Source organism: Oncorhynchus clarkii, chromosome 25 (assembly GCF_045791955.1).
Source record: "Oncorhynchus clarkii lewisi isolate Uvic-CL-2024 chromosome 25, UVic_Ocla_1.0, whole genome shotgun sequence".
NCBI lineage: Eukaryota > Metazoa > Chordata > Actinopteri > Salmoniformes > Salmonidae > Oncorhynchus > Oncorhynchus clarkii.
Window position 1 is genome coordinate 14,415,396 of NC_092171.1, and position 13,779 is coordinate 14,429,174.

The window sequence follows — 13,779 nt, forward strand, 5'->3', positions numbered from 1 at the left end:
GGTGAAAACACACACAACTAAAAACACAATCCAACTGACAAAAAAAATGGAAGCAACCGTTTTTCTCCTATCCTCCTTTTTTTCTAAACTCATCAGGCTTAAGTGCTTGTTGCGGGCAGCCAACGGGAGCGCTGTGCTGGTTGCCGTGGCGCTGGCGCCTAGCGATACGCAGGGACATTTAGAGGACTCTGATAAACTATGCCATTTAAAAGGTTACGACAATTAAAGCAGCTCCCGCAAATTACAGTGGCCAGACCTTTACCATGGATGGGTCTCCCTTATCGCCCGGCACCCGGCTCCCTCTACCATATGCCCTCTCTCTCCCAGGCCCGCCCTCCCTCCCTCTCTCTCCATCCACCCCCCTCCGAATTGTAGCAGCACTTTTATGATCCAGTTAATTAACAGTTCTTAGCTAATATTCAAATGCTGACCAATTAATGACATTGAACTTTGAATGGCCCTCCATCCCTCCCTTCCCCCTCTCCCAGTCAGTTGTTGCCGTGGCATCCTCGAGTGCGGTGCAATGGGAGACGTGTTATCCGCGGCCATGATTAAACCGGCGGTGGCAGACTGGTGGACGGTGGCAAGAGCAGGAGTGGCGATGAAGACGAGCAGCCAGCGAAGGTGACTGTGTTTTAATTAACCTTGTGTCATTAGGTGATAGAGGAGAGAGAGAGAGAGATGGGAACACAGCAGAGCAAAGCAGAATAAAGCCCAGCAGAGCAGAGTACAGCAGAGTACAGCAGAGCAGAGTACAGCAGAGTACAGCAGAGCAGAGTACAGCACAGCAGAGTACAGCATAGCAGAGCAGAGTACAGCACAGCAGAGTACAGCAGAGTACAGCAGAGCAGAGTACAGCAGAGTACAGCAGAGCAGAGTACAGCAGAGTACAGCACAGCAGAGTACAGCAGAGTACAGCATAGCGGAGCAGAGTACAGCAGAGTACAGCACAGCAGAGTACAGCAGAGTACAGCATAGCGGAGCAGAGTACAGCAGAGTACAGCAGAGTGCAGCAGAGCAGAGTACAGCATAGCAGAGCAGAGTACAGCAGAGCAGAGCAGAGTACAGCAGAGTACAGCAGAGCAGAACAGAGGACAGCAGAGTACAGCATAGCAGAGCAGAGTACAGCAGAGTACAGCACAGTGCAGCAGAGTATAGCAGAGCTGAGTACAGCAGAGCTGAGTAGCGTACATCAGAGCATAGTAGAGCAGAGAAGAGTAGAGTAGAGTAGAGCAGAGCTGAGTAGCGTACATCAGAGCATAGTAGAGCAGAGAAGAGTAGAGTAGAGTACAGCAGAGCTGAGTAGCGTACATCAGAGCATAGTAGAGCAGAGAAGAGTAGAGTAGAGTACAGCAGAGCTGAGTACAGCAGGACAGAGTACATCAGAGCTGAGCACAGTAGAGCTGAGCACAGTAGAGTAGAGCACAGTAGAGTACAGCAGAGTGCAGCAGAGTATAGCAGAGCAGAGTACAGCAGGACAGAGTACATCAGAGCTGAGCACAGTAGAGTAGAGCACAGTAGAGTACAGCAGAGCTGAGTACAGCAGGACAGAGTACATCAGAGCTGAGCACAGTAGAGTAGAGCACAGTAGAGTAGAACAGAGTACAGCAGAGTAGAGTAGAGTACAGCAGAGCAGAGTAGAACAGAGTACAGCAGAGTAGAGTAGAGTACCGCAGAGCAGAGTAGAACAGAGTACAGTAGAGTAGAGTACAGCAGAGTAGAACAGAGTACAGCAGAGTAGAGTACAGCAGAGCAGAGTACAGCAGAGCAGAGTACAGCAGAGTAGAGTAGAGGGGCTAAAACCCCTCAGAGAGACAACAGGAAGTCGTTGGGCGTAATACAGGAAACAGGAAACCACCCTAGAGATCAGCAGTCTCACAGAGGAACAGACCGGAAACTTTCACTAAAGAAATGAGGGGCAATGCAGTACAATTCTCCTTGGTGAAATCTTTGTGTGTCACTCCTGAGAGTGACACCGCTTAAGGTGTAACCAATCGATGACCCTGCCTGGTAACATTGTGAACAACATGACAAATCCCCACATTGGAGTAGTCCTGTCACACTCTGCCTCCTTCAGTTAGATAAGGGCCCTAGATAGGAACAGGACATGGATGTTTCAATCACTACACACTATACCAGCTAGCTACCTAGGAAAATAAAAGAATGGCAGCCCGAGAGGGAAAGGTGTCTATCTGCCGAGGAAGCAAGTACACAGTTGCACACACACACTCACACACAGTCATGCACGCAAACACACAAGTACACACACACACACACACACACACACACACAAAGAGAATCGCCTTCCTAGCAAAGTAGGCAGAGAGGAACGTGTATTGTGTTAACAAAACTGATGGACAAAGACGAAGAAGAGTTACTGACAGACAGCAATAAAACGGTGAGAGACGGGTGAGCAACCCTTCAGACAGAGAAACTGCTATTATGAGTGCTAACAGCAATTCATCAAAGCTGCAATGTAACTTTTTGGGTGAGCTGACCAAATTCACAAAGAAATGTGAGTTATAGATCTGTCATTCCCATTGAAAGCTAGGCTAAGAAGATCTGTTCTATGGGAGCTATTTCTAGGCTTCCCGTTCTTAAGTTTTGTTTTTGCGTCATTTCTTATGGCTTTGTACACCAACTTCAAACAGCTGAAAATATATTTAACAGCGGTTTAGATGGTACAACGATTCTCTACACTCAACTTCAAACAGCTGAAAATATATTTAACAGCGGTTTAGATGGTACAACGATTCTCTACACTTATACATTGCTTGTTTTGTCACATAAACTGTAACTATTCTAATTTCAGCAACCAGGAAACGGCGGAGCAATTTCTGCATATTGCACCTTTAATTGCTTGAGAATATAACAAAGACCCAGGGTGTTCATTCCCCTTCATCACGACAGATGCTTTTCTGAGATGTTCTGAAGTAACAGCTTTGACGGGTCAGAACCAGAAAGCCTTTCGACCATCGCCAGGGTTATGCCAGTGAAACACACCCCAATAAAGAGCACACTTCCCCTTCAGGGGGATATAAAAGAAGGATAATAGTCGTGTTTCTGTAGGAACCTTGGGTTTCACAGCCAATATGATGGCCAGAGAAGCTGCAATCACTCAATCAAGTGAAGGATGTCCTTTCACCTTCCTAATAGATGTTGAGTGGAATGGCTAACCACCCAAATCACACAGGGTGGAACTTCCCTCCTCTGGTAACTAGAGGTCATGAGAGAGGGTACACAACCACAATAACATCCTAATCTCTCTCACAGTGCTTTGTGTTTGTGTGTTTCCACTGATCGGCACAGAAAGCTGTGAAAAGGTCAAATGTTGACCTTTCTTTATGATTGGGAGCTGACATGAGACAAGGATTTCACACAGCCACAATGGCATCGGGGTGACAACGGTGGGACTCTCTCTACTGTAATTCACATACACACGCTCACTCACAGGTCGGTTTTTATATAGTAACCTTACAGAAATGATCATCCATCTTTACCCCTTACCCTCTTAGACCACTCTACATCCTCCAATGGCCTAAAAATATTTGACACTAAATCTTTAGAACCCTACATAGGTCCGGAGGCTGTGTGCTATAGAGGGCTGGCTGGCTCGATCCAAAAAAAGCCTTGAGCTTGGCTGGCCCACCTCACCCTGCTCCAACCTGCAGTCTGGAGACACTACAGGCCTAGCCAGAAGAGAAGAAACTCAGATAAAGGATTTGATTAATGAGTCTTTGAGGAGGAAGAAGAGAGAGAGCAAGAGAGGGAGAGAGAGAGAGAGAGAGAGAGAGAGAGATAGCAAGAGAGGGAGAGAGAGAGATAGCAAGAGAGGGAGAGAGAGAAAGAGAGAGTGTTGACCTTGCGGCCAACATTGAGAAAGCCTCAACTGGACTGTGTAATCCAAAGTAGTTGAAATGCAACCAGAGTTGTAAAAGGGGCAGAAACACGCAATCCTTGACTGACTGCATTCTCTCTCCGGCCATATCCTGCAGAACTCAGTTCTCACTAAAATCCTGGAGCGCCCCCACACTGACTCAACCACATCTGTCTGTCTGTGTTTGTCTGTGTTTGTCTGTGTGTGTGTGTGTGTGTGTCTGTGTGTGTGTGTGTGTGTGTGTGTGTGTGTGTGTGTGTGTGTGTGTGGCAGACCTGGGATAACTATAGTTTTAGCTGTGCTTTGTGGAAAGTAACTATTCCAAGGGAACAATTGTTACTTTGGAGGTGACTACAACTCTTTGAATACAGACCTGAGAACGTGACTACTTTTCAAAACTATTTGAATACAGACCTGAGAAAGCAACTACTTAAATTAAATATTGGAATATAGATCTCAGAGGTGACTGCCGTTCTGAAACTATTGGATTGGCCGCCTTCAACTAATGGCAGAGCTGTATCTGGAACTGCATGTTGAAGATAGAAAAATAATGAATCTATCTCACAGTCGAATTTGATCTACGCAATACATTTCTATCTGAACATTTTCATAAATGTCCATTCTCCTGAATGTCCATTGCCCCAGGTGTACATAATCAAGTCAAACCAATCAACCAATGATATTGTACAGATAAGTATAAATATGTTGCTAATGTATGACTCTTTCAACATGTCACTGAAAAGGCAGAAAACTGCAATTAATTGTATGATACCTGAAAATACTTCAGAGGGAGGCATCTGAGCGTAAGTGTTATTTTTCAAACACACACTATATCAGGCGTATTCAACACTGACCCTACAAGGTCCGGAGCCTCCTGCTTTTCTGTTCTACCTTTTCAGTTCTACCTGATAATTAACTGCACCCACCTGGTGCCCCAGGTCTAAATCAGTCCCTGATTAGAGGGGAACAATGAAAAAACGCAGTGGCACTGGCTTCGAGCTCCAGAGTTGAGGGCACTATACCATCTTTAAAGGGGTGGTTTACTCATAGTGCTAAATTACATGATTTTCAACCTGGCTGTAGTTGATTCAAGACAGTTTGGGGATATTTACTTTCCTTTTGACACTTAATAGCCATATTTTGTTACTGCTAGAATTCTCAGTAACACTTACCTTTAAACTGTTCTTGTGCCTGTGTAATAAAACAAATGACTTTAGGAGCAACATTTTACTAGCGTGTTGTTGCATAAACCTGACCAAAGGTAATTGCATTTGAATTGCATAGCAAAGAACAGAGTTTTTGTAACTACTGTACACGAGAGGAATACTGACTGTTCCTTACTCCACTTATGTAATAACTACATTAGTATGCAATTATAAAGCCATTTCCAATGTCCTGTGTAACGACAATATTGCTATTGTCATAATCAAAGTTACTACAAATGTACAGGGAACTGGATCTCAAGTGTTACTGCATGACCTTATGTCACTCGTTATGAAAATACATTTGTTAGTCATTTTGAAGCTGCAAACGTGGTTTTACTCTAATGTTACTCTAATGTTGAGGAGACTGCATGTCCCTCGTATGTAATTCTAGGCTATAGGCTCTATCGAGAATTCATACCTAAAGAGCCCTCCAAACCAGGGTTATGATCATGTATTTAGACTCATTTAACTAACTGTTGTAGTTTTTGGTTCTTCATCAAATCTTTGGCCGCTATCCAATAAATATTTGTTTGTTTTCAAATAACTTATATGTAATATACATTGAGTGTGCAAAACATTAGGGACGCCTGGTCTTTCCATGACATAGACTGACCAGGTGAATCCAGGTGAAGCTGTGATCCCCTATTGATGTCACCTGTTAAATCCACTTCCAATCAAGTGTAGATGAAGGGGAGAAGACAGGCTAAAGAAGCATTTGTAAGCCTTGAGACAATTGCGACGTGGAGTGTGTATGTGTGCCATTCAGAGGGTGAATGGGCAAGACAAAATATTTAAGTGCCTTTGAGCGGGGTATAGTAGTAGTAGGTGCACCGTTTTGAGTCAAGAACTGCAACGCTGCTGGGTTTTTCTCATGTGTATCAAGTATGGTCCACCACCCAAAGGACATCCAGCCAACTTGACAACTGTGGGAAGCATTGGAGTCATTATGGGCCAGCATCCATGTGAAACGCCAGGGCCTGGACCTTGCAGAGTCCATGCCCCGACGAATGGAGGCTGTTCTGAGGGAAAGGGGGAGGGGGGTGCACCTCAATATTAGGAAGGTGTTCTTAATGTTTTGTACACTCAGTGTATATTCAAATAGCTTCAAATATGATTTGTTTTTCTGGACCTGTATTCGACTATCAAAGAAAATAGTTGCCTTTTACTTTAAACTCGAAACTATATTTGACAACCTTGAGTATTTGAAAAGTTGGTATTTTCGAGGTCTGGTGTGTAGTGTGTTTGAATGGAAGTAAAGTAGAGGAAGCAGGGAATGCCAGAAATAGCCCATATGAATAATCTGGACGACAAATCAAACCTCCGGGCCAGAGCCAGACTCTCTGCCCACACACACCGCAAGAGGTCTGTGTGGGAGCAAAGTATTCTGGGATAACAGAACAGGATGAAGTGTCCCTTAGACACGGATCTTCAGTCTGTTTTACATTTACCCCCTCTCTGACTGTAAGTGAGGTCTTACCTGCTGGGGTGGGGCGCGGGGAGGCAGGTAGGGGGGCTGTGTGGGGGCGGTGGGGTTCTGCTGGGGGGGGCTGAAGTAGGATCCCGGAGGTGTTCCCTGCTGCTGCTGGCTGTATCCTCCCATACCCTGCTGGCCGTACTGGGGGGGAACCTGCTTGAACAACCAATCACACAATAGTTAGAGCTGCTAGCACCTCCCCTCTGCTGGAACAACCAATCAGGCATTAATTGACCCTCCTTCCCCAGAGAGAGCATTCCGAGGAGCCTGGACCCACCTCTATGCTTCAACCAGGTCCTCCATCTATTCCTGGTTGACTTATGGCCACATCATGTTAGCAGCTCTGTTTCAACTGTGACAAACCATTCTAGCCATGCTCCCCTGCCAACTCCAGTCACAGAGCAACTGGGGTCTTCACATGTCCCATCTCGTGCCAACCCCCTCTCCCTCCCTCCATCCGCTCTCCCCCTGCCAGAACACACATAGGGAGGGGGACAGACTGTATAAGTTGTTCTGTTTTGTGAGCCCAGACCAGGCCATAACTGTAATAGAGGAAACATGGCTGAGAGAGAGCAGTTAAGACTCACACTACCTATGGGCTAGGTATTCCCAGAGACGCATTGTGGTTTTCATTACACTAACACAAGGCTACTAAGTGTGTGTGTGTGTCTTTGTTTTGTCTGTGTGTGTATTCACAGAAACGTGTCCATAAATGTGTATTAGTTTCCCCAACGTGTGCCAACACCACTGGGCTAATCCGTGTATTGTCCCAGTGTTGATCCCTCCGTGTTGGGCTTTATGGCGACATAATGAAAGGCTCTCTCCCTCCTCTCTGAGGATTTCCTCGATGTCGTGGTGATGGGAGCCAGGAAAATAACTGCTGTTGTCTTTGGAATGCACGAGTAGCTTCCCCAACCCGACCGCCCCGCGTGCCATCAAACACAACCCCTTCACTACAATCTTTCGTTTCATCCCTCCATCCCAATGTTAAACTCTGCTTACGTAACACGTTCTAATGAGCAGCTGCCCCAGCAAACGCACACATGCATCACGCGGTTTACTCTGCCCCAGAAATCCAAACGTTTACTGCTGCCAGTCAGTCTGACGACACTTTTCTTGCCATGTTTTCCTTGAATCGTTTTCAGCCCCGGCCACGAGCTTGTTAACCGTCGTTAAATGTGGCATAAGTGGCAATTTCAGCGCATGTATTCATTCCTGAGTTCCACTGTACAAACTGATGTAAGGCAGGGGTCTTCAAACTAATATTGACCAGAGGCCCCCGCCCAGGAAAACCAGGGACCCCCACCATCACAAATAATTTTTTTAAATGTTTTATCAGGTGAATGATTATGGCAAGGAGAAGTCATCAACATTTTTTAATTAATAGATTTGGGAGATGGTAGAGGGAGCGTCAACTCTAATATAACTTTCTATGTAATAGGCTAACTCGAACGCATTAACCCTAACCCATTTTCGCTAGTAGCAGCTTTTTAACTTGATAAACAATGGTTAGCCATGTGTTGGCAAAAACAAATGTCCAAGTCAAGAAAGCTTACTAGTAGATAGTCACACTTACAGTGACTGGTATTCCTGGGTGCTTTTTTTTAAAGCCTATGTCAGATACTACAGTGACTGTAATTGTCTCCAATTAGTGTACTTTGCTCAATATTAGGAGTTGAGAAATAATTTTGACATCATTAGAAGGAAGATATTCCTGTGTGACAACAATTGAGGAGTCCCATAGGGCGGCACACAATTGGCCCAGCGTCGTCCGGTTTAGGGGAGGGTTTGGCGGGGGGGCTTTACTTGGCTCATCGCGCTCTAGTGACTCCTTGTGGCAGGCCGGGTGCCTGCAGGCTGACTTCGTTCGTCAGTTGAACGGTGTTTCCTCCGACACATTGGTGCAGCTGGCTTCAGGGTTAAACAAGCAGGTGTTAAGAAGCGCGGCTTGGCGGGACATGTTTCGGAGGACTTATGACTCGACCTTTGCCTCTCCCGAGCTCTTTGGGGAGTTGCAGCGATGAGACAAGATCGCAATTGGATATCAAGAAATTGGGGACCCACGGACCCCCTGTAATAGCTTGGGGGCCACGGACCCCAGTTTGAATATCCCAGATGTAAGGAGTTCTCAGAGACACACGCACGCTCCAAACATTTTCATTTGAAACATCCCTCCCTGACACAAGCAGGCTCCACAAATAACTGATTTATTTTTAGGATGCTGATATTACTGTGATCTCACTAGTAACAGTCGCTATGAGTCTGTATCAGATCAAAGTGGGAGCGTTCAGAGTTGATCCTTTAAATGAGCGTGGGAGTGACGGTCCACCCAAACCCTCTTCATAAAGTTGATAAACCAGTGGTAAAACGGACTGAAACCCGAGCAGGCCAAAGACCAGGTCAGTACGCACCTGATACTGTCCAAAGTGCACAGTCTAATATATTGGAAACCTAACAGACACGTTCATTTGTAGATGTGATGTGTTTTTATGACTGCCGCAAGATGAATTGCCTCTGAGGACGTTAACGTTGTCTGAATCTGAATTCTGATGTTTTGAGTATATATTTGACATGGCTTTTGTGCGTATGTGTCCGTGCGTGTTCTACGTGTGTGTGTCTGATCTCACTGCGTCTACTGAGCTTAATGAGACATCCCACGTTCAGTCTGTATAAACACACACACACATATACATACACCACGCATATTATATAGACTCTCACACACATGCATTAACAAACACAAAAAAAGACAAACGCACACTATTTAGCCTATTAGCAATTCACACACACACACACACCATTAAAGCCAATGAGAACCAGGCTCAACACTATGTTGACGATCCTTCCCTGTCTAGTCGTTGTCAGGCGCTAACAGACAGGACAGGTTTGGTATCGAGGCTTATCCTCCATGGTGATTCAGCCCTGACGACAACCGTGGGCTGCCTGCTCCCTTCCTTTCTATAAGACAGACAGATCAGATGAGACAGAATTAAACCTCGACAAGCAGCAACCTGTCTGACTGCATTAGTTGCGTTTATAGGTAGGTCTACTCTGTGAGCTGAAATGTTGCTATGCTAAACCTCTTTTCAGGAGGCCTTGTTGTAGCGATAATAGGTCTATGTATGGTGGGGCAAGTACTACACTACACAGTAGTATGAAGAACACTGTCATAATAATGTCATGTGTAGTTATGCCATGGTATTGATTGGCTCAGCCAGGAGGAGGAGAAGACAACATACATAAGCTCATGTTTGCATTCAGGTGTGTTTCCTGAGAGCTTAACAGTGTGCTACACTGGACAAAAATATAAGCGCAACATGTAAAGTGTTGGTTTCATGAGATGAAATAAAAGACCCAGAAATGTTCCATATGCACATAAAGCTTATTTCTCTTAAATTTGGTGCACAAATTGTTTTACATCCCAGTTAGTGAGCATTTCTCCTCTGCCAAGATTATCCATCCACCTGAGCGGTGTTAAGAAGTGGATCAAGAAGTGGATTAAAGAAGTGGATTAAACAGCATGTTCATTACACAGGTGCACCTTGTGCTGGGGACAATAAAAGCCCACTTTAAAATGTGCCGTTTTGTCCCACAACACAATGCTACAAATGTCTCAAGTTGAGGGAGCACAATTGCATTTTTATCTATTTGAAGACACATAAATGCCGTGATGAGATCCTCAGGTCTATTGTGAAGCCCATTTTTTTTTAAAGGTATTTGTGACCAACAGATGCATATCTGTATTCCCAGTCAGGTGAAATCCATAGATGAGGGCCTAATGAATTTATTTCAATTGACTGATTTCCTTATATGAACTGTAACTCAGTAAAATCTTTGAAATTGTTGCGTTTTATATTTTTGTTCAGTGTACAGTATGAATGAGAATATGTCTGTTATAGACTAGACAAGCACCACACAGTATCTGTTCCAATATTTGCTGAGTCCTGCAGACTCTCTCAGTCAATAACGCACAGCCGTATGCAATAAAGGTGAAAAATACAGATCTTAAAACTTAACAGGACATGAAAGACGGGTGTTCATAGAAACAGACAGCCTTTATGTTTTGTGACGCAAATAATTCACCATAAAATGTAATACTGATATCATAAAATCCAAGGCTCGGGCTTCAAACAGGAAAAACGCAGACCAATAAAAAAAGTGCAATGCCACAGAAGAATCCAAACAAACCATCAAAAACATATGAAAACAAAAGTCATGAGAGAACGAAGCCAGAAAATAGACAGCCATCACCACGACAACCCATTTAGAACCCTATGGGGGTGGGGGATAGAAAAACCTGCTTGTAATTCAATTGGGCCAATGAGCATATACAGAATTTTCTTAATTCTATCGTTGTGGCGATACGGCTGGATGGCAACTGGGCTGTTGCCAGAGCACAGGTTGCCCATTTGAGTGACATATGGATCCAACCAACCAGAGCGGTGTTGGAGCCGTAAGCACCCAGAACAGACATGAAGGGAATACAGAGGACTGTATTAGCATTAGCACGCTAACGCCCTCGATACGGATCACAACACTGCAAGCACATCAGAGACAGAGAGAGAGGGAGGGTGGGAAAGAGACAGGGAGATGCGAGAAGGCTAAGAAAGAGGGTGGGGAGAGGCAGAGAGAGAGGGAGACCAGAGATTAAGAGAACTGGACATCACCAGCAACACCATAAGCTACAGTACAGCTAGGCTAATAATACACCATGTCAATGCAGAATGGGTACATTGAGCAAGCTAGCAGGGTTGCTGCTATCAAAGGTTATCAGTTTGACCTCAGATGAAAGACCATTGACTTTCTCAATGCCAGGTGTGCGTACTGAGTCAACCTCATAGACAGAGCTGTTAACAAAGGTTATCAGGCTGCTTCTAGATGAAAGCCCCATCAGCCAGCAACGCCACGTCAGGTGAGGAGCTGATACGATTAGGTGTTTCTCTGAGTAAGCACTATAGGCTGGTGATGTGGAGCCGCGGTAGATAAGTGCACGATTTCCTTTTCATTTCCCCCTGCATGAGTGTGTGTGCGTGCCGGAGTGGCAGTGAGCCCCAAAATGAGATGCGGCCGGCCCGCTGAGGCGATCAACAATCTGGGCTCATGATTAAACATAGAGGAGGGAGATTACATGGCCTACCGTGGCTGCCAAGGTGACTAACCTCCAACTGCCTCCATTGATCTCCACTCTCCCTCCTCTCTCTCTCTCGCTCTCTCTCTCTCTCTCTCTCTCCCCTCTTCTTCTCTCTCCGTCTCTCCGCTTTTCTCGACCCCACTTCTCTGTCTCTCTTGATTTTTCTGTCTCTCCATCTTGTTCTTCTCTTCTCTCCCTTTCTACTCTCTCTACTATCACCAGTGCAATTACTAATGCATTAACAGTTTTTTTCTGACCACATTTACTGACCAAGAAAAACCCTGAGCCCTAATTGTAGTCTATAACATGAGCCCAGACTTTTCCCTATACCTATAACTGATGCATTCAAATCAAATCAAATTTTATTTGTCACATACACATGGTTAGCAGATGTTAATGCGAGTGTAGCGAAATGCATGTTACACAGGGGGTTTTCCTGAATGAAAACTTCTCTAATGTAAAACATGTCAAGTGTGGTATTCCTCAAGGCAGCTTTCTTGACCCTTTACTGTTCTTTATTTTTACTAATGATCTACCACTAGCTTTGAACAAAGCTCGTGCGTCTATGTACACTGATGATTCAACATTATACACATCAGCAATAACTCAGGCATATGTATATGTACTGATGTGTGGGTGACTGTCAGCAATGTGTGTAAATGTCAGTAGGGACTTTTTTATGGTTCTATTGTTCTTATTTAACATTTGTGTAGTTCAGTCCTTGAGCTGTTCTTGTCAATTAATGTTCTGTTTTATGCCATGTTTCATGTTTTGTGTGGACCCCAGGAAGAGTAGCTGCTGCTTCAGAAACAGCCAATGCAGATCCTAATAAAATACTGCTGGTTATTCCATTCTGTTTCATTGAACAGTTTAAATCAACAGTGCGGCCTAAAAGGGACTCATATTTACCTGATGACACTATCGACACTAAATCTGCAGCTTGAATGCAGCCTGAGACTGAAACTGGCTGAATGAGTGGGAGCTAATAGTATTTCATTGATTGAGGGAATTTGACAGCGTGTGGTTGTATTGTATTGTTCTCATTTAGCCTTGGCTCCTGTTTCCCTCCGTTCAGAGGCTGCTGTGTGTGTGTGTGTGTGTGTGTGTGTGTGTGTGTGTGTGTGTGTGTGTGTGTGAGAGAGAGAGAGAGACACTGTGCTGTGCCTCTGCTCTTTTCTAGCACGCTTCAATCGATGGATAAAAACCTGGGCAGGCAGTTAGCTGTATCGTTGGTCTTTATTGCTAACTGGCTGTAGTACGGTGCGGCTGTGTTGTTACAGGGGCTGTAATGGAGATGTCTGAGGAGAGAGGAGAGGTTAATACCGCTCTGTAATGTGTAAGCAGCACCGTGCACCGCCAAGCTCTGGGCTGGTGCCACCGATTCAAATGTTTTCCCCACTAAACTGCTGACCCCATTCTGAGGCCAAGAAAAATAGGGAGAGAAAAAAAACACTCAAACGAAAGAAAGGAGATGTGAGCAGAAAATGTTTGAATAAGCCCTGGTCTTTAGGGAGGAGGAATTTCGCCTGTGATCCAGCTAGGAAAGGAAGGAGGGAAGGATTTCCCAGTCTCTTTAAAACCTGGGGGGGAGACTTTAAACCTCCTTACCTCTCCTCTGACCCTCTACCCCCACAATATCCTGGAAATACTGGAAATCTTTGGGAGTCAACCAATTTCAGAGAGAGCTATCTTAAATTCCATTTACATGTGACCCAAATCATCAATCAATTTTAAAAGAGTAACAATACCCCTGATGCTAGAATGTTATCTTGGGCCATTTTAATTCAATTTTCTTCCGTTGAAAGTTCTCTTTTATCACCATACAGAGTGTAGAGGCAAGCTATAACTTGTGTCAATTACTTTTGAACGCTGTGAATGCAAACCACACATTGCTAGTCAAACACGGCACCATATCATTAGTGGTTGACATTAGGACAGCAGATTATACTGCACATTGCCATAGAACACACTGCTAGATTAGTGACTGTAAACGCTACCTTAGTCATATAAAGCCGTTGTAAATGATTTTCACATTGACATTGTGACCCGTGGAGTTCCATCAGGCGCTACTGGAGTGTGACCAGCGCAGAAT

General features: G+C 44.7%; 1 protein-coding gene across 1 annotated transcript in view; it reads right to left on the bottom strand.

The window, feature by feature from the left end:
- LOC139383828 (AT-rich interactive domain-containing protein 1B-like) overlaps window positions 1–13,779 on the bottom strand; it is a 225,264-nt gene that overhangs the window by 170,040 nt on the left and 41,445 nt on the right. The window contains exon 3 of the mRNA XM_071128404.1: window positions 6,560–6,709. Within this exon, the coding sequence (XP_070984505.1) occupies window positions 6,560–6,709 (150 nt within the window). The remainder of the gene's footprint in view (window positions 1–6,559; window positions 6,710–13,779) is intronic.